The sequence below is a fragment of the Echeneis naucrates genome, chromosome 16, assembly GCF_900963305.1.
Source record: "Echeneis naucrates chromosome 16, fEcheNa1.1, whole genome shotgun sequence".
Taxonomy (NCBI): domain Eukaryota; kingdom Metazoa; phylum Chordata; class Actinopteri; order Carangiformes; family Echeneidae; genus Echeneis; species Echeneis naucrates.
The window spans coordinates 23638841-23661329 of NC_042526.1; the positions used below are offsets into that span (position 1 = coordinate 23638841).

The following is a 22489-nucleotide window of genomic DNA, read 5'->3' on the forward strand; positions in this document are numbered from 1 at the left end:
CTGTAGTGTAAGTTAAATATTTGCCCCTGGGTCTGTTGGTCAAAGTGTGCAAGACACTTGAACTTTTAGCATACTTTAGGATGTTTTTTGTGTGTGTGTGTGCGCATTATTTCAGGGAACAAATAATTGATGGATTAACAGAAAATATGTCAGATTAAGTAAAAGTTCGTCTTTTGTATCCCCCAGCTCTCATTTGTCTACATCTACTGCTCATGAATGGCCAATCTGTTTCTTATTTCTTTGGAAACATCACCTGTTGAGTATTTAATGAGTAACCCCTTAGCTCTTTCTGAAAAGATCTTTCGTAATTTTTGACGGGGAAGTTGGATGAAGTTTGCTCTGAACTGAAACGGTGAAGCAGTATTGCACCTCCACTGCAGGCGGAGGGAGGATCATTCATGAATAAGGTCACTATTGGCAGACACAATGGCTCTTTTAAACTAGGAAGCAGCCAATCCAGTGTTGCAGCACAGCATGTGATCGTGTGATGCTCTTAAGCTTGTTAAGGGTGAAAAAGGACTATCTTTCAGAAATCTGATATAATGTTGACTATAGTTTGGACAGAACATTGGACCTGCAGCGATTATGTTTTTTCTCTCTTGGTTTTTGATGATTATATTCCATTGGAAAGATTGGAATATCATGTTTAATCTTATTTGTTCATGGGAAGTTGTAGATTCAAGATTCAATGTGTTTATTGTCATATGTACAGTAAAGAAACGTGTTTCCCTGTACAATGAAATTCTTTTTTGCTGTCCACTTTGAATGTGCGGATAGAAGGGAAGAAAATAGAACAAAAACAGGACAATCTTAAGCAGCAAAAATAGAAATATAACACAATAACAATGACAGTGTGGAAATGAAACATCCAAGATTATGGCATGAGCAAATGAAGTGTAACAGTTGCCTGACTGTTACACGAGGTAGTTGGTGCAATTATTAACTCCTACTCCTAAGTCCTACATTTCAGCTGGGGATGGAGGCAGCTCTCCTGTGGACTCTGCAGAGAAGGCAGGGGAGTCCTGGTGATCCTTTCAGCAGTCCTCACTACTCTCTGCAGGCGTCTGCGGTCCGTGGCAGTAGTGCTGAGGATCTTACTGTAGGTGACAAACTTCCTCAGCCTCCACTGTTGGGCCTCCTTGACCAGCTGTGTGGTGTTCAGTGTCCAGGTGAGGTCCTCAGTGATGTGAACGCCCAGGTACCCTCTCCACCTCCAGCTCTCAGATCAATAGTGGCTGATGAGGTCTCCTCTCCTTCACCTCCTTCGTCTTGTCCGTGTTGAGGGCGAGGTTGTTGTCCCTCCACTATGACACCAGACTGGCCACCTCCCTCCTGTAGGCCGCTTTGGGTTATGATGATGTCCTTGTGGGAGGTGACACAGTCGTGGGTGAACAGGGTGTCTGATATGCTGCTCTGGATGTGGGCCAGCACCGCGCTCTCCAAACACATCATAATGATTGGAGTGAGTGCCTCTGACCTGCAGTGGGCTCTTCTTGGGAAGGGGAACGATGGTTGTGGTCTGAGGCGGGTGGGGAATTGTCAGTAGAATCATTAACCATCAATAACAAATGCTTCTGCAGGCTTTCATTGAGAACATTTAAATATATTTAAGTTCAAACATTTTCAATCCATAGTCATCAGTCTGTGCTGTCCAACAATAAGTTGGAGTGAAATATCTAACAAATCTCACACACACACACACACACACACACATTTGAGAAATCACATTTCATTTTTCATTCAGCTCTGGCCCGAGGAAACACGAATTACTGCTGATGAAATATTTGGACATTCTTTTTTTTTCTTCTGACTTGATTATTTAGTGAAATGCTGAATCCCACGCAGGAAGTGGTATGCAACTGTGAGCGTTGTCATTTGTTTTTACTCAGTGTTTGAGCAGTGTGCGTGATTTTTTTCTATTAGTCAATAATCAGAAGTTGTGCTGTCTTGCCATATTCTGCCTTCTTGAATTTGTTTATTTTCATGCAGATCAATTTATTGACCACAGAAGAAAAACAGCCTGCAGGTGTTAAATACTAACAGAATTAAAAGTTTTGGGTTTTTTTTACATTTAGGTGACGTACAACAGGATTCCAAGATGGCAATAAGCCACAGGGTGCCTGAAAGCAGCTATAATTGGTTTTATATGACAATTGAGAACAGTGCATGATGTGAAGGGGTTACTTTTAGTTATGAAGCTGCAGAGGATTACCAGCTAATTCTGAAGTCCCCTCGGACTTTACAGAGCTTTGTAGTGGGTGTGTGTCTCCCTTCACTGTTACAGTTCTCAAAGAAAACATCTTAGACAAATACAAATACAAGTCCAGTTGCCTACGAATCAATTTTGAGACAGAGAACAATGACCTGGATGAATGAGAATCTTCATAGACAGTTCTCAAAGAGCCATGTTTTTAATTGAACCCTCAGTTTAGTGGTTCATACATTTATTTGAAACAAAGGTTATTGGCTGCTGCAGTATTTAGTCTGAGTTGAGAAGGCGGAGGTGTATGTTTGTACGTTTGTGAATGGCGTGGTTGGTGTGCTTCATTCTTAATGTAAGAGTTAAACATGTATTGATTCAATGAAGTCACACAGCCTGTTCTGCCCATTTTGCGATCATTTCTGTCTTCACATTCACAATCCACCCACCTAGTGCCACCCTGTTCTTTGAGCTCTGTGCTCATCTGTGGCACGATTCCTCCTGCTCCACTGTACTCTGCATCTTCTCCTGTCCTTCCTCTGCCCTCAGACGAATTCCCTGTTGTCCAGCTGCTAGAGGGGCTTCCCGCTGAGCTGGCCGTGCTGGGGTTTGCCCCTCTGGCTGTGGACGGGGCCACGGCCCACCACCTGCATCACTGCCCTTATCACCTCCGCCTCTTCAGGACCTGGCTGATGTCTGGTCAGGAGCTCCCAGAGTCCCTCCACGGTCAGCTCCCGTGCCTCCTCTTTCGACTCCCTCTTGCTCTGTTCACCTACCAGGAGCAAGCAGGGCGCTGCCATTGCCAGCCAGGCTTAGCATCAACTGTAGCTGTAGTTGGTAGTTTTTCTAGAGTGGGTGTACGTTCATCCTTTTTCCTCTTATTTATTTCTGATGATGTGAATATCTTCAGCCCTGCTCCATTTCACGTCCAGTCCAACCTCATCCTGGGCTGTTCTGCATGGCAGCAAGGGAGTTAACAGTGGCTTTTTAAACAGGAAGTGCAAGAAGTGGTTATCATTATGCCTAAAGTCACAGTGAATTATTCTTGTGGTTATGTTTTGGTTGAAGCAGAATCTGCACTCAGAAGGGTGTTGACACAGCTAAAACAAAAGTAGTCCATATGGAATGAGCAGTTAAACCTCGATCCCACACCCAAACACAGATCTGATCCCCATTTTTACCCTGACAGCTACAGTTAGGAAACATTTTTTTGTGATGGTACTGATCGTTACACCAAGTCTGCAGTGGAGGGCTCAATAAACCAATTTAAAAAATAATAACGAAAGTCGAACCATGTTGAAGTCATCATGTTAATGTTGTTTTGTGTTAATATGAGGATTTTATTTACGCGATCCTCACAGTTATGATGTTTTTAATATTAATAATAAGACATTTTATTGGCACCATTCACAGCTCTCGAGGTTGTTCTTCCCACAAATTGAAAATGGCCATGAATAGAGAATGTATTAACGGTAATTAAAGTAACAAAGAAAAAAAAGTTACTTATATATAAAAATAGATTAAAGCAATAGGCAACTATCAAGTAAAAGTGACAGAAGTGAGACGGTCTTAGTTCACTGTGGCTTTAAGTAAGTTCATGTCCAGAATAAGAATTCTGTGCCATTTGTTTGAATTGGAAAGTTTTACTGTGAGTCAGTAAGCTTTTAAGAAGTCAGTTATCAGTTTTTACATTTCCTTCCTACAGTAAATGTTCGAATGTGCATAAACGGGACTAATTGCTTTACATGCATGCAGGAAGTACCCCGAAAAGGAAACTCTTCTGTGGGAGAAGAGTTTCAGGTTTGTGTAACTGCATTGTGTGCTTGTTCCATCTGGTGTAATGGTTTCTGCTCTGAAAATGCCTTTAAGCTGGCACTAAGTAATGAGCTCTGGCTTCAGACAGGTGTGGTGATGGCACCAATTTGGCCTTTGCGCAGCAAAGGTCTGGGGCCGGCTCCACTGTGTCTCCACAGTGTTTGTGAAATGTGCTTCCTGGCCAGATGGTAGATGTGAGTGTCTGCTGAAGATTTGCGTTATCCCTTATTTTAATTGGCTAAGTAAGAGGTAGCCTGGTCGTAAACTTCTGATTTTATGAAGTGTTTCTGGAGCACGAGTTGACACATTATGCAACCTGCACAATTTCAGTAAATTACAGATCTTCTTCAATAGGAACAAGCAGATAAAAGTTGCTTGTCACAGTTTTTACTTCTGTTGCTCTTCTAAATATTGTTGCTTTCTTTTTTTTCCTGCCCTCCTTTCTTTGTGTTTGCAAGCGGCTGAATGTATGGCACAGTGTAGCACCAGTGTTTTCTGCTCTCACTGCATCTTGTGTGTGAGCTGAATTTGATATCCATATTAAGAGGCTGCAGCAGAGATGAGGGGAGGAAGAGGGGGAGGCGAAAAATGCCATCCAGTGATATTTCAGTGTAGTTCCTGCTTAATGTGAGAGTTGAGTAAAGGCAGAATAAACACTTAAATGGCAGTGTAAGTGTTACGTAGTCAACGGAAAGAACCTTAGTCAGAGCAACGTCAGCTGTAAAACAGCAGTTTGTGATGTTTGCTGTCTCACCTGGAGTCAACTGATGTCCATGTAGGGCTAGAGGATCGACCTTATGATAAGAATTTACTTTGATTCATATCTTGGCCCTTTAAGGGTTTGACTAGTTCCTGTATATTAAATGCTGTCTACAGTTCATTCAGCTTGTGTCGTCATATAAAGATCAGTAGTCCTAACATGTTAATCATCGAGACATGAGGCTGATCTGATGCTCTCTTGGAAGATGGATGATGTTCACACCCTTGTGTTCTTCATCATGCTGCACTGAATGCCACTGGACTGTATTTGCTGTAAGTTTGTGTGAAATGTCAGCTTGCTGAGGGACAGTTGTAATGTTTCTTATTCTATATTTGTGGCTATACATTCACATTGATGAAATCAAAAAATGTTTTATCAGAATAATGAATATTCTGAGTGAAACTATATATGACCTATTTGTATAGAAATTTCTTTTGATTGAGAAGTTTTGATTAAGAAATGATTGATTAACCAACCAGAAATCACAAAGTAAAAATAATGATCTCATTTGAGCCTTAAAGAATAAATCTTACCCCCCCCCCCCCCCCCCCGTAAAGAGTTCACTTTACTCTCTTTCTCTAAGATACTTCAGCAGCCCAAATTGTTGCTACGTGGACCCATTTTTTTCCTCCCACATGCTTTTTTTCCTGCAGTGCAAAACGATGCACCAGCTTTTGGCCCCCTGACTGTTGGCAGTGCCTTTTTTAATGCTACTTCATATATCCAACATATCCTTACAGGAAAATCAAAATTCCTGTAAAAGATTTGTTGTCTTCTCCCTTTTTTTAGCATCAGTCTTTATAATATAAATAAGTCACCATGTTAACAATATGTACGTACAAAGCTCGACAGTGGTGTTTTTTTTTTTTTTGTTGTTTATTTGTTTTTTGTATCGAAACATTCAATATATGAATCAGCAAGAAGTTAAATCGCTGTCCCGTCTTTACATATAAGCCTGACATCAGGTTTGTCCAAAACGATACTGACACCACTATGATGAAGATAAATACTTATCCATGTGGTTTGAATTGAAGTCAAATTGTGTACATCCTCGAACTGTACATGACACTTTGTCCTGCAATCAGAACAAACAATATTTATTATTATGGTCTGACTAACCAAAAAATTAACGAGTTAACAGCCTTCACTCAAATCACTCAAATGTGTGATGACATATATTTAAGTTCCTCTAATTTACCAACTCTGAATAAGCCAAAAGTAATATGTTTCTGAATATAACTCTTAGCGTAGCTTAAAATTTGTGTGGCTAGCTAACAAATAAAAATGACGGCCAGCGTGCACAGAGAACTGTGATGTCACCGCTCCCCCACCCTCTCTGTCCAATCAGCAGTGCATCCATCTGTCCTGTCTGTGCTGCAGGGTTTGAAGGCCTCTCCATGGTACCCTCCATCTACCCACTGGAGACGCTGCACAACTCGCTCTCACTGAAGCAGGTCGATGAGTTTCTCAACACGGTGTGTGAGAGCAGCAGCGAGGCCCATGCCAAAACCATGAAAGGTGAGTCCACACTGATGTTTTTGTTGTTTGGTTCTGCAGGTTTCTTGTAGGAAGGAAACAACAGAAAACCCCAGTAGTTGCATATATTGTAATTTTTAAGTGTTTTCTAAATAATCTGTATTTCAAGTGTAACATTTACTCAAATTCATGATATTGTCGATATTTGAAAAAGGTTTAATTTTGATACATTTTTCTGATGCAAAGTAAAGTTCAGTCTCCCAGTACTTGGAGAGTGACTCTCAGCAGCGACTTATTGGACATAAGATAGTGAATTTGAATTTGTTTGTTGGTGTTCACATTCATAGAGGGGGAGTGACTGATCCTGGACATAAACACAAGGTGGCCAACATTATTTGAGACCAAAGTAAATTGTAGTAAAGAGAAGCTCTTTACTATGCGAGTCACATGACTTTATCTCTAATCATGTGATCAGTTGCTTTCAGAAATTGATCCTCAGAACAAATGATGAATTACACAACTGTATCAGGGATGATGCCACATCCTGAATATGTGCAGGCCGCAGACTTCTGTCCCCATTAACAGATTATTTGGATGACAGCTGCCTCTATAAAATCTTGGTCAGTTCTTTGACTGTAGAATATTCCCCTAAAATATTCCTGTCATCATATCCCTTGCTTTGCTATTTCAGGTTTGGAAATTGATGTCTTTTCTTTCTTTGCTGCAGCGCTCTCCGGCCTCTTCGACTCTCAGAGCCAGACATCTCTTTACAGTCCTCAGCAGCCTCTGTCCTCCTCTGGATCTGAGACATCTCTCCGACCTCCAAGTCAGCCTCTGTGGCGTGAGTCTTCCTAGCATTTTTATATTGCTCTGCAAAAGACAGATTTTAAGAAATCAAGACCAGAAATGTCTTCTCTCTGATTTGGACCAATCAGATTCTGAGGAAGGAATTTTTGGGGGCTAGAGGTGTTTGTTTTAGTCTTAGCACAGGTGCAAGAATCATCTACGGATGTTTTAACTACACTTTTGTTGTGTTGTGTGTCCTCGTCAGTATAATTGAATATTATTGTAAAAGGCCAAAAGAAAATCATATAACATTTTCATTCATTGTCATTAAGGTCCGTGTGGACTGAGAGTCAGAGTGCTGCACATCCAGCATGATCCTCATGCTGAAGGTAGCAGATGTGACCTGATAGGCGTTCATTTATCTGCTATGACCTGGAGGTTACATTGACTGAGTCATAACAGAAAGGTCACATCAACGGAAAGGCATCTTCAATAGGGCTCAGAACTGGGCAGGCATTCATTCATCAGGATTTTCTGTAAGCTGACATACATTCTTTGGTGAAAAATCAATTATCTATTACAAACCCAGCTCCTAATCAGGGTTCATGAACAAATACAACAATCCAGAAATATGAAAGTGAAGCAATTGCTCTAATTCACCACAGTTGTTTGCGAGTCCACCAGCCGCAGCAGGGACAATGTGTCTGTTGGCTGTTCCTCTGTCCTGTGCTCGTGAATGTGAATGCTCCGTAACACCTTAAAGGAACTTCCTGTAGTTTGGCAAACACATTCACAATGAAGATGAGATGGCCTTTGTGTCCAAAGGTCAAAGGTTAAGGACAGCGTGACCTCACAGAGGAACATTTTTGGCTGTAATTTGTTCATTTGTATTCTAATCATAACACTTGCCACAGATGCCTAATCTGCTTTTTTTTTTTTTTTTTCCCCTTCTTTTAGCGCACAAACAAATTCAAAATGCTTCTTTTGTCCAAACATACAGTTTTAATAGCTAAACTTATTTAATTCTGTATATTTTGTGATTAATTAATTGAATTACAGATTGATATAATGAGACTTGTTATTCTGAGGTGAAGACTGAATTGTTGGGCATTACTTAAGTAACTGTTTATCAAAACAGTCGATCATTTCACAGGCGATCAAACATTTGCTGTACAGCCTGTTTTTAAAGGAGCTATTTGCAAGTTTTGCTGTTACTACATAGCTAACATTAGCATTAGCAGCTGTTTACTCACTAGGTTATGGGCCAGGTTGTGAGTTCAGCATCAGACTTGATTCTTTTACTGCCCAAGAGCTGTCTCCAGAGGTGCAAAGCTAAGCCAATGTTAGCTTGCCTGCTAACCAGCTCGTCTCATCTAATTTCATCCCTTTTGAGATAGTGAGTCATTGTAGCCACCAATCTGCCTTGCATTGCATAGTGCTGCACAACAGAGCAATGCCTGAAGCTGTCATCAAGCAACAACCATGACCAACAACTCCCAGCAAGAAACAACAATCTGTGTCAGAGACAACTTACTAATAGCCACTTTAAGTTCCTTTGGGTGAAGTCATTATCTGAAATCAACAGCAGGTGGGCTTTTCATTGATACTCAACATAATTACATTTAAGAGCTCCCAACATGTCAGATGAGCTAAATAACAGCAGAAGGTAAATGGGAGGCAGAGCAGGCTGTGAGATGCAGGTTGAGTATAATGAGACTCAAAAAGAACATCACAGCCTCTCTAACAACCTGGTCCACCCTTTTCAGTCTTGTTGCCTTTCTCTTCTTCTCCTTTGTTCTTTCATCCCCCGGGTCCTGATGTGAGTCATTTATTTCATGTCATGTGATTGATGAAGCATCTGCTCGAAGATCTTTTACTTATCTCGTATGTTTCGCCTTTTTTCAGTCTTGGTGGCTTTTCAGCTCTCTCATCATACCTCAGTCATTCTCTGTCCCAGCACCACCTGCACCAGATCGGATTTCTCGTAACTGCTTGAGAGCCTATTTTGTGTTGTTTATCACACAATGCACAGGCAGGGATGCTGGTTGGAGGTTGGAGCTTGGAGCTGTGTGGATGTTTGTTTGTCACGGTTTGAGCCTACTGACACATTCAGTAACACAACAAACGTACCACAATGCAAAGAATGAAGATTAAGGGTTCCATCATGGGTCAGCAGAGGTTTTCCAGTAAAATGGTAGCGTTTGTGCCAGTCTATTGGTTTGTCGTTAGACATGTTTGGACAGGCTGCTGTGCACACTGGATCAGCAAGTTTCTGACTTACAGATAATTGACTGTGCTTTTTTTTCTGTTGTTCAGATGGCAGCATCCCCTCTAGTGCTGTATCCAGTGCAGGCCCCTCCTCCCCAATCATGGAGAGCTCCGCCCCTAACTTCAGCTTCAGTGAGTAGACGAACTGTGCGGAAAAAACAAGGATTCCTGGGTATCTGAAAGCATGAACTGAATCATGAATTCATCTATACTTCTGCTCACATGAAAAAAAAAAAAAAACAAGTGGATGGAGATGCTCATTCTGCAGAAAAGCTGCTGTGTCTCTGTAAGTAAAGCAGCCAGCCTCACACATCTACACCTTCCCTGCTCTGAAGGAGAAGGAGAAAACACTGGATCTTCATCAGTCTGTCATCACATCCATCTGCCTCTTGGGTACCTTTCCACCTGTTTATAAACCAGCTCTGACTCTGTAACAGTGCATCAAGCCAACATTCAGACCAGCAGTGCCTTTAGTTCCTTTTAGAAGCCACTTAACAGAAACACCAGCTGCTGTATTTCTGAGCTGACTTGTGATTCACCGCTGTAATGCATCACTGTGAGTCAAAGAACCAACTGTGACCATGTCTTATTTATTTCTTCTGTTGCATTAAAATGATGCATCAGCTCAGCCTGGGAGAGAAACAGGGTTTTTGTTTTTGAACCGCAAACTTGCCGTGTGAGGAAACGTGTTTATGCACTTTGTCTCTGAGAGGTGCATGGGAAAGTGTTCCTCTTCGCATATCTATGCACGACAAATGGCGCTGCAGCCAGCAAGCAGTCAGCCTCGTTCAGCTGAAAGACTGGAAACAGGAAGAAGAAATAATTCTGTCTCAGTCCAAACTGAAAATGACCACAGTATATCTCACTTCATTCATAGAATAACTCTAGATTCAGAGTCTGTGGGCTTTTTTGGGTTATGTGGTTAATTCATTCTGAGCTGGGTAACTTAATGGAGGTTTCTCAAATTTTAATTTATTCTCTGCAATTTTGTCTGAAAGAGAAAATAGGATGTGGCATTTCAGCAGCAGGAAGTCAGGTTGATGTTTGCTGTTTCAGGTTGTTTTATGTCCTTTAGCGAAGCTAAGCTAGCTGGCTGCTAAATGTATCTTCATGTTTAATGAGCGATGTCAATCTGCTCATGCACCTCCAGGTAAGGAACTAAATAAGTGTAGAGGTGTCACGTTAAGGCCATGATGTCATCACTTCACAGCTCTGGTGCGCAAAGAAAAGGTTGCTCATTCTCATTTTGACCATTTTGACCTTGACAGGTGCAACCTCAAAACACAGACAAGCTGGTTAAGCATAAGACTTTGGAGAAATGTGGATTATCATGTTAGCTGTTCACCTGCAAACTTCTAAAAACCAAAATAAAAGAATTCCATTGTGGTTTTTTGTCTATAATACAAAGTCCAATTCAAGCCATCTTGATCAAACTGTAATCGGCTTTTTGTTGATCGTCCGTTGTTAAATTGAACCAACTGACCTGTAAATGTGCCTTTAAATAATTTGCAATAGAGATTAGAAGCCAGAGTAACACTGCGGGTCTTCTGCTGTATTTTCATCACGTCTGAGAAATGAAGAAAATCAGCAGTATAGTTTTATTCTAGAATTAAAGGGAAAGCCATTTGATTAAGTAATTAGTATAACTGTACTTTTACATGCTGAGGACTACCTGAATACAGATTTTTTTTTTTTTTTATCTTTTTTTCTTTGTGTTTAATGTTGAATCATCATTCACGTGGCAGGTTGTATCTTGATTCTCAGGTTCACATATCATGAAACTAAAGATGGTAAATCTGACTGGGGATCAGTTCACTTTCAGTTCAGGTGCTTCAAATCTCCAAGGAAATCATGTTATTACTTTGGCCAAAATTTGAGTTCCAGCTCCTGCATCAAAAAATAACCGGCAAGAATTGTGAAGATTACGTATGCTGTTGTCTGTAATAACAAAGTCCCAAAGAGATAAAGAATAGAGCTCCCTGATCATTTCAACCCCATAAATTGAAAATGAACTGACCCCAAAACTGCTGTAGAACAAACATTTATTTTAGCCGTGATAGAAAGACTTTCCAGCTTGAAAAGGATTTATTCATTTTTACCAAAAATGAAGTTGGTTTCAGTTGTGTATTTATGTGATTATTTAATGAGATATTTAATAGCAGTCAAGTGATGTGTGTTTTTTCTGTGAGGGGTTTGGCTGCTGGTAAACAAAATCCAGGTTTAACAGAGAAAATCTGTCACATTTGTGTCAATTTTCGTGGTTGGGATGTGACGTGGCAAAGGCGAGGAAGGAGAGAAGGGTAATAAAACAGAATTAATTAAACTGTGAAAATATTGTTCAATGTGTAAATAAGGACAACAAATCAAACGAGTTTAAGTGTGTGTGTGTGTGTTATTACTGCCCCACAGTCCAGACACACAAGCCTGTTATTGCACCATAAATAGGGCTTTTTGTCGCTGCTCTGCCAACACACCTCTTTCTCTCATCTGTCTTTGTCTCGGCTCTTCCCTTTTTCCATCCTGCCTTCCTTCTCCTTTGCACTCCTGTTCGGTTACCCCTCCTCTTGTTTCTTCATCTCTCCTGCTCAGCCACCCTCATGTTTTTCTTTCCATTCTCTACTCTTTCCTTCCCTTTACTTTTTTTGTGCACACTTCCTCTCTCCACATCTCCTTATCTTCTAACCTCACCCTGTTTCCATCTTTCCTAACTTCTCTCCTTTGTTTTACCTCTCACCTTTTCATTTTTCACCCTCTCCTTTCTTATCTTTTTAGCTCTCTCCTTTCTGATACTGTTTTTCCTCTTCCAGTTTTTTTTTTGTCCAGCTTTTGCTCCCCTAATCTTTTCTAGCTTCTCTCTTCTCACCATATTTGATTTATCTTTTTCTCCCATTCTTTGTAAAATCTCACCCATCATCTCTCTTTCCCAAAGTTTTCTTTCATTCCCACTTCCCTCATCTCCCTCTCCTTCTTTTTCCTCCTCTCCCTCAGAACTGCTTTTGAAAATAGTGATGACTCACGTCTCGTCTTATTGGTGCCATGCGTTGCCATGGTGGCACCCCCAGATGTAATTGACTCCTCCTGAGTGACGCTGGGTGAAAAGAGACAGAGGCAGACGAGTTTGCCAACTCACCGGAAGCCAAAAGCTGATGTCATTCACTGTGTTTGGATGACAAGTCTTTTTCTCAGGCCTTATTTCCAGCATTCGACACAAGACGTCCATTCATTATGTCTCAGCTCACACACATACACACACCAACTTCATCTCCAAACAGCCTTCTTTTTGCTTCAATACACAGCAGCTACCTTCATTTACAGTTTAATAGTTTGGCTGCAGGTAGTTTCGTGACCTTTATGAAATAAACTCCCAAAAACAGAAAAATACCATTTATGGGTTTTGAGTCTCGTGTAAAGGGGAAATGTCAGTACCAATCTCCAGCTGAAGACAGAAGCCTGCTTCTCCTGTTAGTCAGCTAGGTGTCGTGCTGTCATGTCGAAGCTCAGCTGATTCCTCTGTGACGCTGTTTCCCTTTAAACTTTGTAAGTGGGGCTGGACTGAACCCCGGCCCTCAATTATATACAGGTACAAGCCTCATGAAAATCCTTTAAACTAGAAAGAAAATGAGAGAGTCCGAGGAGGAGCAGTAGAGACAGGATCAATCTGTCACACCCACAGCTGCCACATCCTAATCAATCCCATGTTTTATGTTCTGTTTTCCGCTAAATGGGACCATCATTTAAAAGATCAGTATCGTGTTATGTTGACGAAACCTGGAGTTAGAACATAAACTTAGTAGGAAATCCTTTGCTGTGCTAATAAGTTAGAAGTAGAGCCATTTTCCCATAGACTTCAATGCAATCTGATCTCTTTTCACAACCAGTGTGCCCTTCTAATGCTCTTTAAATAGAACGCATGTTTTAGGGCTCTTCAGCATTGGCTACACTTCACAGCCTCAAAGTTAGCATATTATAGTTATGATTCAATTTCCAGAACATACAGATGTGCCGCAGATGTTTAGAAAACAGACCAGCATTCGTTCACTCATCTTCTACTGCTTATCTGTTTCCGGGGTCACCAGTCCATCACACCCAGTCTCCAGTTAACCCAAACATGATTTCTTATGACGGTGGGAGGAAACCGGAGTACCTGCAAACTCTACACACAGAGACCCCAGGCCGGGAACGAACCCACAACCTTCCTACTGTGAGGCAACAGTACTAACCCAAAAACACACCAAAAGAGTAAAATTATAATATGGAGAATCGGGATGACTTTAGAGATGATGGGATTTGAATGTATTTGATCAATTGTGCCACCCTTTAACAGCAGATGTGTTAAACTGGAAAATGCCACTGTTGTTTTTGGCAACATCAGCACATACTGAGGTCTACTCCCTGCTCTGGCCCAGAACTCCAGCCATTGGTGTGTTTATAGGGCAGTTTTATTCTGGGCAGTCAGGGTGGACTGACCAACGCACTGATGCTCATTATGTAGCAATAGCAAAGTTCAGAAAAGTACTCACCATTTGGATTGAACAACAACGTTGATACATATGAGACAGATTGAATGCTCTCACCTTTAGTAGCAGCAAAAGAAGACTGAGGGAAATTGGATGAGCTGAAAAAGTAAATTAGTTACTTCATGAAATAACCTTCTGTAGTAATTAAACGTTATACAATGAAGATGTTAAAGAGTCTGATGCAAACCTGTGGAAGAAGGTTGCAGTGTGTCAGACCAGTGGTACTAATCTTAAAAACACACTCTGATGACTCATGCCTGGACTGTTTTGACACCTCGTTGCTTTTCTGAAAGCCTCTGCTTTGTGTATGAATCAGCAGCATGTAAAGAACAGCATTAAATGATGCATTGAAAGTGCCCTTGGCATAAATACTTGTTCATTTCTTCAAAGTTTCCAGCCCATAGTGCTGTGGGAGACAGAGGTGAAGAAATGGAAAAATAAACTCCCATCTGGGGTTTACAGATCTGTTACAATCTGCCCTAAAAATTCCCTCAGGCTTTCTCTTAGCCCCTATTTTATTTCTTGCCGTTTCCTTAACATGTGAATTTCCCAAAACCTCGACTTCCTCCCTACTCTTCAGTGACTCGCACTTTAATTGCTCGGAATATAAATGTAAATGCAAAGAGAGAAGTGGGAGGCGATCAGGCATGTTGATAAGAGAATTACACTCATCTAGTCTCCATCCAGACCTGCCAGGGAGGCAGGAAGGTGCCCAGTTGGACCTTCAGTGCCACCTCCACACCCACACCCTCAGATCTCCAACTCCCCCATCACCCTTCCTCCAAAGTCAAAATGTGTCACCATGGTAACGCATTGCAGGGAGGGAGGGGTGTTTGTTTTGCTTGGCGATGTGGCAGCCAAACAGCAATCTGTGCAGTCTCACCCCACCAGAGACTCGAACTGCATGTAATAGTAAAGCATCCGAGATGTGTCAGGACCACAGGCCAGATTTCTTCTCGCAGAACAGAGGGAGATTCAAGGCTGCAGAAGAGCAATGAAGGGCAGATCAAGAGAAATTAGGAGCCGCTCATCAGATTCGTAGGCAGTAAAGGTGTGTGTCCATCAAGGTTGATGTTTGAAATCAAATGGGTCAATGGCGTCATGGAGAGGGAAGCTGTTTACGTAAAGATAACTGTGTCACTGCCTCTCCGTCATCATAAAGACTGAGTTCTGAGGAAATCAAAGGAAAAACTTTTGACTTATTTGACAAGTGCAGAGTGGAAATTGATCCTCGCTGCTCAGGCGCAATTTCTTTCCTCATTCCTGTTGACAGATCAAAGCTACTTAACCTATATCTCATTTTCATTCCTTAAATTACTTTATATATAATGTACAGATTTACTGAAAACTCAAAGTGTTCCCATAAGTAAGGCACCATTACCTATTCTGCATGTGGGAATATAAGAGGTAAGATAGCACTTTATTTATCTCACGTGTGGGAAATTTGTCCTTACAGCAGCAACCACAGGTGTAGAAAAAAAATACAACAATAGAAATAAGTAGTAGAATAATGAGAAAAATACAAAATGTGAGTGATGATGATGAAGTGACAATAAGAAAAACTTTCACATAGTACCATAAAAAAGTGATGTAAATGTAATTCATCCAGAGCACGGATGTTATTGCAGCAGCAGAGAGCTGTTGTACAGTCTGTTCCTGAAGCAGCTGTTTAGTTCTCCCACAGTGTCAGGAAAGTGTCAGTTTGGCCAACATCCTCCTCAATGGAGGTCCAGGTCCAGTCCAGGACAGGACAGGTCCGGCTCTTCGGACCAGCTTGTTGAGCCTCTTCCTGTTGCTCTCTGAACTTCCACTGCATAAAAGATGGCAGAGGCCCCCACAGAGTCATAGAAAGTCCTTAGCAGAGGCCTGCACGCTCCAAAGGACCTCAGTCTTCTCAGTAGGTGGAGACCACTGTCAGTGTTTAGTGACCAGTCCAGTTTATTGTTGAGGTGAACACCCGTCCAGACCTTGGATGTTCACTGGCACTGTGTGGAGTGGTCTGTTGGTGAGGTAGTTGGTGGTCCATGCAGCCAGGTTACAGCCCACTCCAGCTTCCAGCTTCTCCCTGAGCGGTGGTCGCTGGATAGTGTTGAAAGCACTGGTCAAAAACATGACCCCCCCCAATATGTACCTTCCTTTCTGGTTTGTTGTTGTTGGTTCATTTAAAAAAAATGATAATGTTGTATTGAAGAAGACTTGCAACTATGAAATGTTTATGAAGGTATTAAATCAATCCAATCTATATCCAACTGAAAGTTATAAAAAGAAGTGCAGCTGATAGAGGTCATCCTCTTGGGATCATAAATGTGATAGTGTGGCTCAACATTAAAATGATGTCTCTACTTGCTCACTGAAGCTTTAGCCGTTTCAGGCGGGGTCCTTCAGGTTTATCATCTTGAAATAATGTGTCGCAGTAACTAATTAAACGAGTGGAGTGACAGTTGTTTTGTGAAATAAGCACAAAGAGAAAGCTGTCGCTGCTGTTGGCGTATTCAATCCATCTGAAATTCGAGTGTGACTTTATGTAATTCAGACACCTACATTTCCATTTATCAATGCATGTGCGGGAAGCGCCTTCGCCTGGTGTAGCTCCAAGACAGGATTGCATTGAGACGCAGATTTGGAGAATGATACAGAATTATACATTTATTCCAAACAACACAGCTTCGATTATTGTTAAACAGAAGACATTTGGATCATGCGTTCTTCCAACTTGTGCCTGGCTGCTTACCCAATAAGAGGAGAAAGGCTTTGGTAGGAGAAGGAACTCTGGACCTGATGGTCAGCCTGGCTCAGCTGAGGAGAGTCTGAATGTTTGTGCTCATATTACAGCCTACAAATTACAGTGTCGTTGTTGCCTAAATCAAATGGCAACTAAAAAGTTAAAGGCTGTGACATGAAAGTGCAGAGAAAGTTGCATTGTGTAAAAAATCTCTCTATTAGATTAGTGCAACTAACTAAATTTTTCAGTTTCAGGTTGTAATTGGTTATTTATCACCAACTTATGTTCTGTTAACAGTTTATGGACTTTTTGGTCCATAAAATGTCTTCTGTCAAAAGACAGAAGTCATTTCAAAAATTGAAAAACTTTCCTTTGGTCCAGACTGAAAAATCTGAAAACAGCGAAGGAATATTATTGATATTTGTCCGTTCATGGTCCCCAGAGGATGAGTCCTGCTTACTGTAGGGATTCTCTGACTTCTTCTGGTTATCAATTAAATGTCCCTCAGGATGAAAAACTACAGACTTAAATCATCTTAGGCAAACACACAAACTACCTGTAAACCTAGAGTACAATCTAGTCTATGTCACACACACACACACACACACAAACACACCAACTGCATGTAGTTTTGCATTTTGTTGATACATTTTGTGGCCCTTTGTGGTCGTTCTAAGACGCTGTGCTTTTTCGTTTGATCAGTTCCTCTCTAACACACACACGGACAAATGTGAAGGGATCTTTTAAAAGAGAAAAAAACAGGAGAACAAATCATTTCGATTTAAATGTACTTTAATTGATGATCACCAGGCTGTTTCCCTTTTACAATGAATCTGCAGGAGTTCTAGTTTAACCAGTTAGAGTTAAAGAGACAGAGAGATATTTAATATTGCGCTGAGGAAGAGAAACATAACTAAGATTAATACAATGCCAAAAAAAGAGAGAGAATCAAACAGAACTACCAATACAGCGTCTTCTTAACAACATGTTAATAGGGCAAACAATGAAAGCACAGCCCAATATTATATTACTGTAGGTCTTTTCAGTACCAGTTAAGACAATTAGCTTTTTTCAAATATACCTCTTTAAAATAGCAGTGTATTTTTTATTATTATTTCCATATTAAACAAGTACATTCAGGATTATAACTAAATAAATCACATGCAGAAAGATTAGATGGACAGATGACACCATATCGTGATCAAATGATGGTTGATTTTAATGGAATGGAACAATGGATTTGAACTGAGAGATGTGCTTTTTTTCATTCTGTATCTCATCAGCATTTTGTGTGTTTTTCAGTTATAGTTAGCAGTTTTGACCAGACTGTCACTAAAATCACCTAAAATGAGCAGGTATCATAAGAAGGGTAGTTTTCTTGTATCATTGGGATTTGTTCTTTCCAGAGCGACGTGTACACCTGCGTACAGAGCATCAGTGTTTGAATAGCTGTTGCTCATTTTTATTCGTGGTTTTGGAGTCTGCATGTTTTTCAAGTCATATTCAGGAAAAGGAAAAAGTTGCGGCTGCAGTTATTACTATTTCTGTGTTACATTTAATGTTTCTTACGGGATCTCGCTTCAAAAATCGAGCTTTTCTCCTCCTGAACAGAACTATATTTGAAATGACAATTTGCCAAAAACACAAAACAGTTTCTGTCAGCGTTCCCTGCTCCCTTAAGATTTATTTCAGTCTAAACTGATATGAATAAGTTCTTTTTTGTTTTGTTTTGTTTTTATTCATTTTTGTCTATTGTTTTGATCCAGCAGCATTCACATGGTAGTACCAACTCTACATTCAGAAAAATAGATCTCCTGGATAGTGCATTCAGCTTCTGTAAAGTCATAAGAGTTCAGTATTGAGTGATTCACAGCTTTCTGCTGACGCCTCAAGCGCCATGAGGCCAGGTATTTGGAATCTGCCAACTTAAAAACTTTAATCAAAGACACATCGAAATCTGATCTGTACGTTCCAGTCTTGGACGTGTCGTTTCATGAACACTTAGATGTGAACTGAAACAGGGAGTCATCTTAAACGTTCACTTGTGCCCGCGTTGTGCACATTGTGGCCTTCACTTCATCAACCCCCTCCAGATTTGGATGTACGTGTGTGTGTGTGTGTGTGTGTGTGCGTGTGTATTTGTGCGTACCCAGCTATTTAGCCCAGCTATTATACAATCTGCATCAAACTTAAACTTCCCTCAGTGGGATGAAAAAAAAAAAAAAAAACTGCCTTTGAAACATCTCAAGAAATGAGATGTGTATCAAAGCGTACGCACAGCAGAGCATATGAAGAAAAAAAAATCTGTGGCAACCATGAAAATAATCTCTCTTGGATTTAAAAGTGAGGCTAGGCCAGACAGGGCGCAGAGCAGAGGCTTTGGAAGATGAGGTATAAAATAGTGCTAGGTGTCGTGAGTTTTGCATGTGAAGTAAATGGCACTGGTCCCAGGCTAAGCAGAAGTCAACAAAATGCTCCAGCTTTCTAAAAGCGGGTTCTTCCCCTATTTTGAATCTGATTGAGGTAAATAACTGGGTGCAGTTAAAATGTGCAAGCAGAGGACCCTCTCTGCTTTTAGTTGGCAACGTCTGTCATCAATAGCTCCTTCAAAGTCCTTGAAATCCAAGCCTGCTCTACATCATCCAGCCTGGCTCATGCCCTCACTTCAAATCTGTCCTCAGACGAGAAACAACAACAACAGAAATAAACCCCAAATGAAACCAGACGGAAAAAAAAAACACTAAAACAAGATAAGAAAAGGAAAAAAAAACAAGAACTGCGGCGGAGTTGTGACTCAGTCTGATGCAGATGAAGACTTTGTGAACAGACACAGAGACCTTTCGGAGGAAAAACTCACTCGTCACATGACCAACAGAGAGGAAGCGTGCCTTTATAAAAACAGCCGTTTGGTGTGAATCGTATACTCACACACATAAAACTACTTTTAAAACATTCTTACTTTATTACTGCGTCCAATACAATCATCATCACCATCATAACATCCATGCTCATTGTGTAAATACTACTCTGGGGTTAATATGAGCTACTTGCTTCTATTCTGCTACACTGACTCCGACTCCCACCTCAGAAAAGTGCGTTCCTGTTTGGTGCAACACTTTGCTCGAAGACATTCATGTTGGTAAGATCGTTTTCCATCGTGGAGTTGATGGTTAATTGGATTTTACAGCTCCAAAGTTGTGTGCATGTATGTGTCTCCTGTTTCTTGAGCATTCTGTGTGTTGATACAGGTTGTGTGTATTGTATGAACTGATTGGTCCTCTGTTTCAAAGTTGTGTACTTGATTTACCCTGGTTTCTGGCTCTGCTTCAAAGTGTCCATAAAATATTTGACTCTCTCCAAAACCACAAGCTCAAGGCACATGAAAAAAGCCTCCTGTAACACACTTCCTATAATGCTGTCTCTCCTTAAGGATGAGACCCAACACGTCAGAGAAATATTGCACTTCCTACTGCTGTGCCGTTCCCTGTGAGGGGAAGAACAGACAAACTTCCTTTGCTACATTTGTCACTCGTTTTGTTTTGTTTATTCCATCGCTTTGTGATATTGATAAAGACAGTAAAAATGTAGCCGAACAGGAGGAAATGACAGAAATATCAATAAACCCTCTAAAATCCAAAATCCAAAATGCCGCATTCTCCTCAGGATCACAATTTGCTGCATCATCACAAAATATATCATCTATTCAACATAACCTCTGTATTGATATAGAAACATTAATCCTATATGTATACTGGAGTACATACAACCAACAGAGACTGTGATAAAGACTCAAAGAGGAACCATGATGTCCAGCAGAGATATGAGATGACCAGTGTGGAGACATCGTCCCTTTCCCTGGCGCCAAACAGTGTCGTAACGTATCTGCACTATGCTGCACTCCACAGTTGAAGGCTGAAGTTGAGGATTAATCCAATGCAGTTCTCTCTGAAAGAGTCCGAGCTAAAACACAAGCGTCATGCACCAGCTAAGCTGTGAAAGCCGAGAAGTAAAATTTTGAAGAGTGGCAACTTCAGGCACCTCCTAAAACTTCACCACAAATGACAAGAACGTTTGGTTTCCTTTTTCTTTTTTTGCTTTTTTTTATATTACATCAATTCATGTAAATATTGAATCAATCACAGATGGCAAAAGAAGCTCCTAATGTAAAACAACACCAACAGAAAAAAGCTCTAGTCCTCTAAAACGCTGCATATGATAGAGCGACAGTTTGGATCGATGGAGATATCGTAGGTTGTTAGGAATTCTTCAGAACTCATGTTTTGGCACTTGTCTTGGATCAGAGATTTGCCATTGGGAATATTTAATATCTGATTTAAGTGTGTTTTAAGCCACGGATGTCGGGGCTACATTTCATTAATCAGTAGTTTAATATCTGCCTGTTTGTCTGAGACAAACAGAGCTCTCCGCAGAGTTTATGTCACCAGAGAGTGAAGTGTGTCAGGACAGGAGGAAGCATAAAGGTCACCCTGTCGTCACATGCAGCATGGACCGGAGGTTTGACCTTATTTCACCTAACTGAATCGAGTGTGTCGATGGCTGCAGCGAATGTTTTGAGAGAATGAGATGTCTTGATCGGCAGAGTGCTAATTTCTCGTGCTCTATCTCCTTTATGAGTAGATGGTGGGGATGGGAGTGGAGGGGTTTGGTGGGGGGGTGTTGGCACAGGGGGGATCATGAAGCTCAGAACTCGATCTTGCAGGCAGGGAAAGACTCGTCCTGCATGACTACGGTGCTGCTGGAGGCCAGAACCATGATGTTCAGGTCCTGCTGTCTCTCATGGGTCTGCTGGTACCACTCCCGGGTCACCTCAGTGTCATGTGTCGGGATCAGAGTCACCTGATGGGGGACACAAAGACAGCAAAGGGAGAGGAAGAAAAATGAACATGTGATGAGGGTAACACAACACTGATACCACTGTCATGTCTGCACACTTCATTGTGGAGCCAGCAGCTGATTAGCTTAGCTTAGTTTAGCTTTGTCAGTATACCTGTTTCGACACAAAAACACGAAACTGCTACTGCAGGACAGAAACAGCCAGTCTGGCTGAGCTTTTGGATTTTACAGCGGAGTCATTGGCATATTTGAGACACCTGTTTGGTTCCACTTTCAAATCCAATCAAATCGAATATATTTATGTCGCACCAAATTATAACAAGGCAGCACAACGGGGGTCCAAAATGCTGGCTGGGATTGGCTTCAGCACCATCTGACCCAGAAACAGATAAGCAGTAGAAGATGAGTTGTGTGGAGTTCTTAAAGCGACCCAACATAAAGAGGCAGAAACCTCAGGCAGAACCAGGCTGAGGGAGGGCAGCCATCTGCCTCGACTGGTTGGGTTGAAAGAAGGACAGATCGAGGGGGAGGAGAGAAGCTGCCATGGAAAATGCAAACAAAGCATACAGAAAACGTGATGAGTCCAACCTGGTAGAACTAAATGTGCAGTAAATATTGGCACCTGTCTAACAGGTCCTCAGCTACAGCGCTGTAAACTGAAGAAAGTCTCTTTATGAATGAAATGAAGTGTATAAACACACCTGCTACATTTCCCTGTAAACTCCTGCATGTGGAGTATATGAGAAATGGAGGCACAGACGGCACAGACGCTGAATAAATACCTGTAAATTGGAGCCCCACTGAGCTTTGCCCTCCAGCAGAGCATCCAGGACTCCACGGCTGGGCTCTCCACTGCCCGGGTCATTACCGCTCACCACGTAATATGCTGCCCGCACTCTCTTGAAGAATTCTTGGTCCACGTTCTTGGCACTGCAGTGGTTGGGCACATAGGCCAGGTCAACATAGACGGGTGGTCCAGGAGGGACAGCAGAACTTGTTTTCTGTGAGTTGTTACCTGAAAGTGAACCATAATATAAAACGAAATTAAAGCATAATAAATGTAATAGTTAAAATGTATTAAAACAACTGAA

The 22489-nt window shown here is 41.3% G+C and overlaps 2 protein-coding genes across 9 annotated transcripts in view; one reads left to right on the plus strand and one right to left on the minus strand.

Moving 5' to 3' along the window:
• The window catches only part of ppip5k1b (diphosphoinositol pentakisphosphate kinase 1b), a 48137-nt gene extending 38547 nt beyond the window's left edge, over positions 1–9590 (plus strand). For 4 of the 8 annotated variants that reach the window (XM_029521988.1, XM_029521989.1, XM_029521990.1 and 1 more), the window contains 3 exons: positions 6156–6293; positions 6979–7092; positions 9354–9590. In XM_029521988.1, coding sequence (XP_029377848.1) covers positions 6156–6293; positions 6979–7092; positions 9354–9445 — 344 coding nt within the window. In that variant the 3' untranslated portion in view covers positions 9446–9590. Of the gene's footprint in view, positions 1–2749; positions 3788–6155; positions 6294–6978; positions 7093–9353 lie in introns of those variants that run through there. The other 4 variants (XR_003841732.1, XM_029521992.1, XM_029521987.1 and 1 more) reach the window with 4 other exon arrangements.
• Positions 9591–19312: 9722 nt separating this feature from the next.
• The window catches only part of map1ab (microtubule-associated protein 1Ab), a 65003-nt gene continuing 61826 nt past the window's right edge, over positions 19313–22489 (minus strand). Inside the window, exons 6-7 of the mRNA XM_029522896.1 lie at positions 22181–22413; positions 19313–21401 (exon numbers count right to left, since the gene is read on the minus strand). Coding sequence (XP_029378756.1) covers positions 21246–21401; positions 22181–22413 — 389 coding nt within the window. The 3' untranslated portion in view covers positions 19313–21245. The remainder of the gene's footprint in view (positions 21402–22180; positions 22414–22489) is intronic.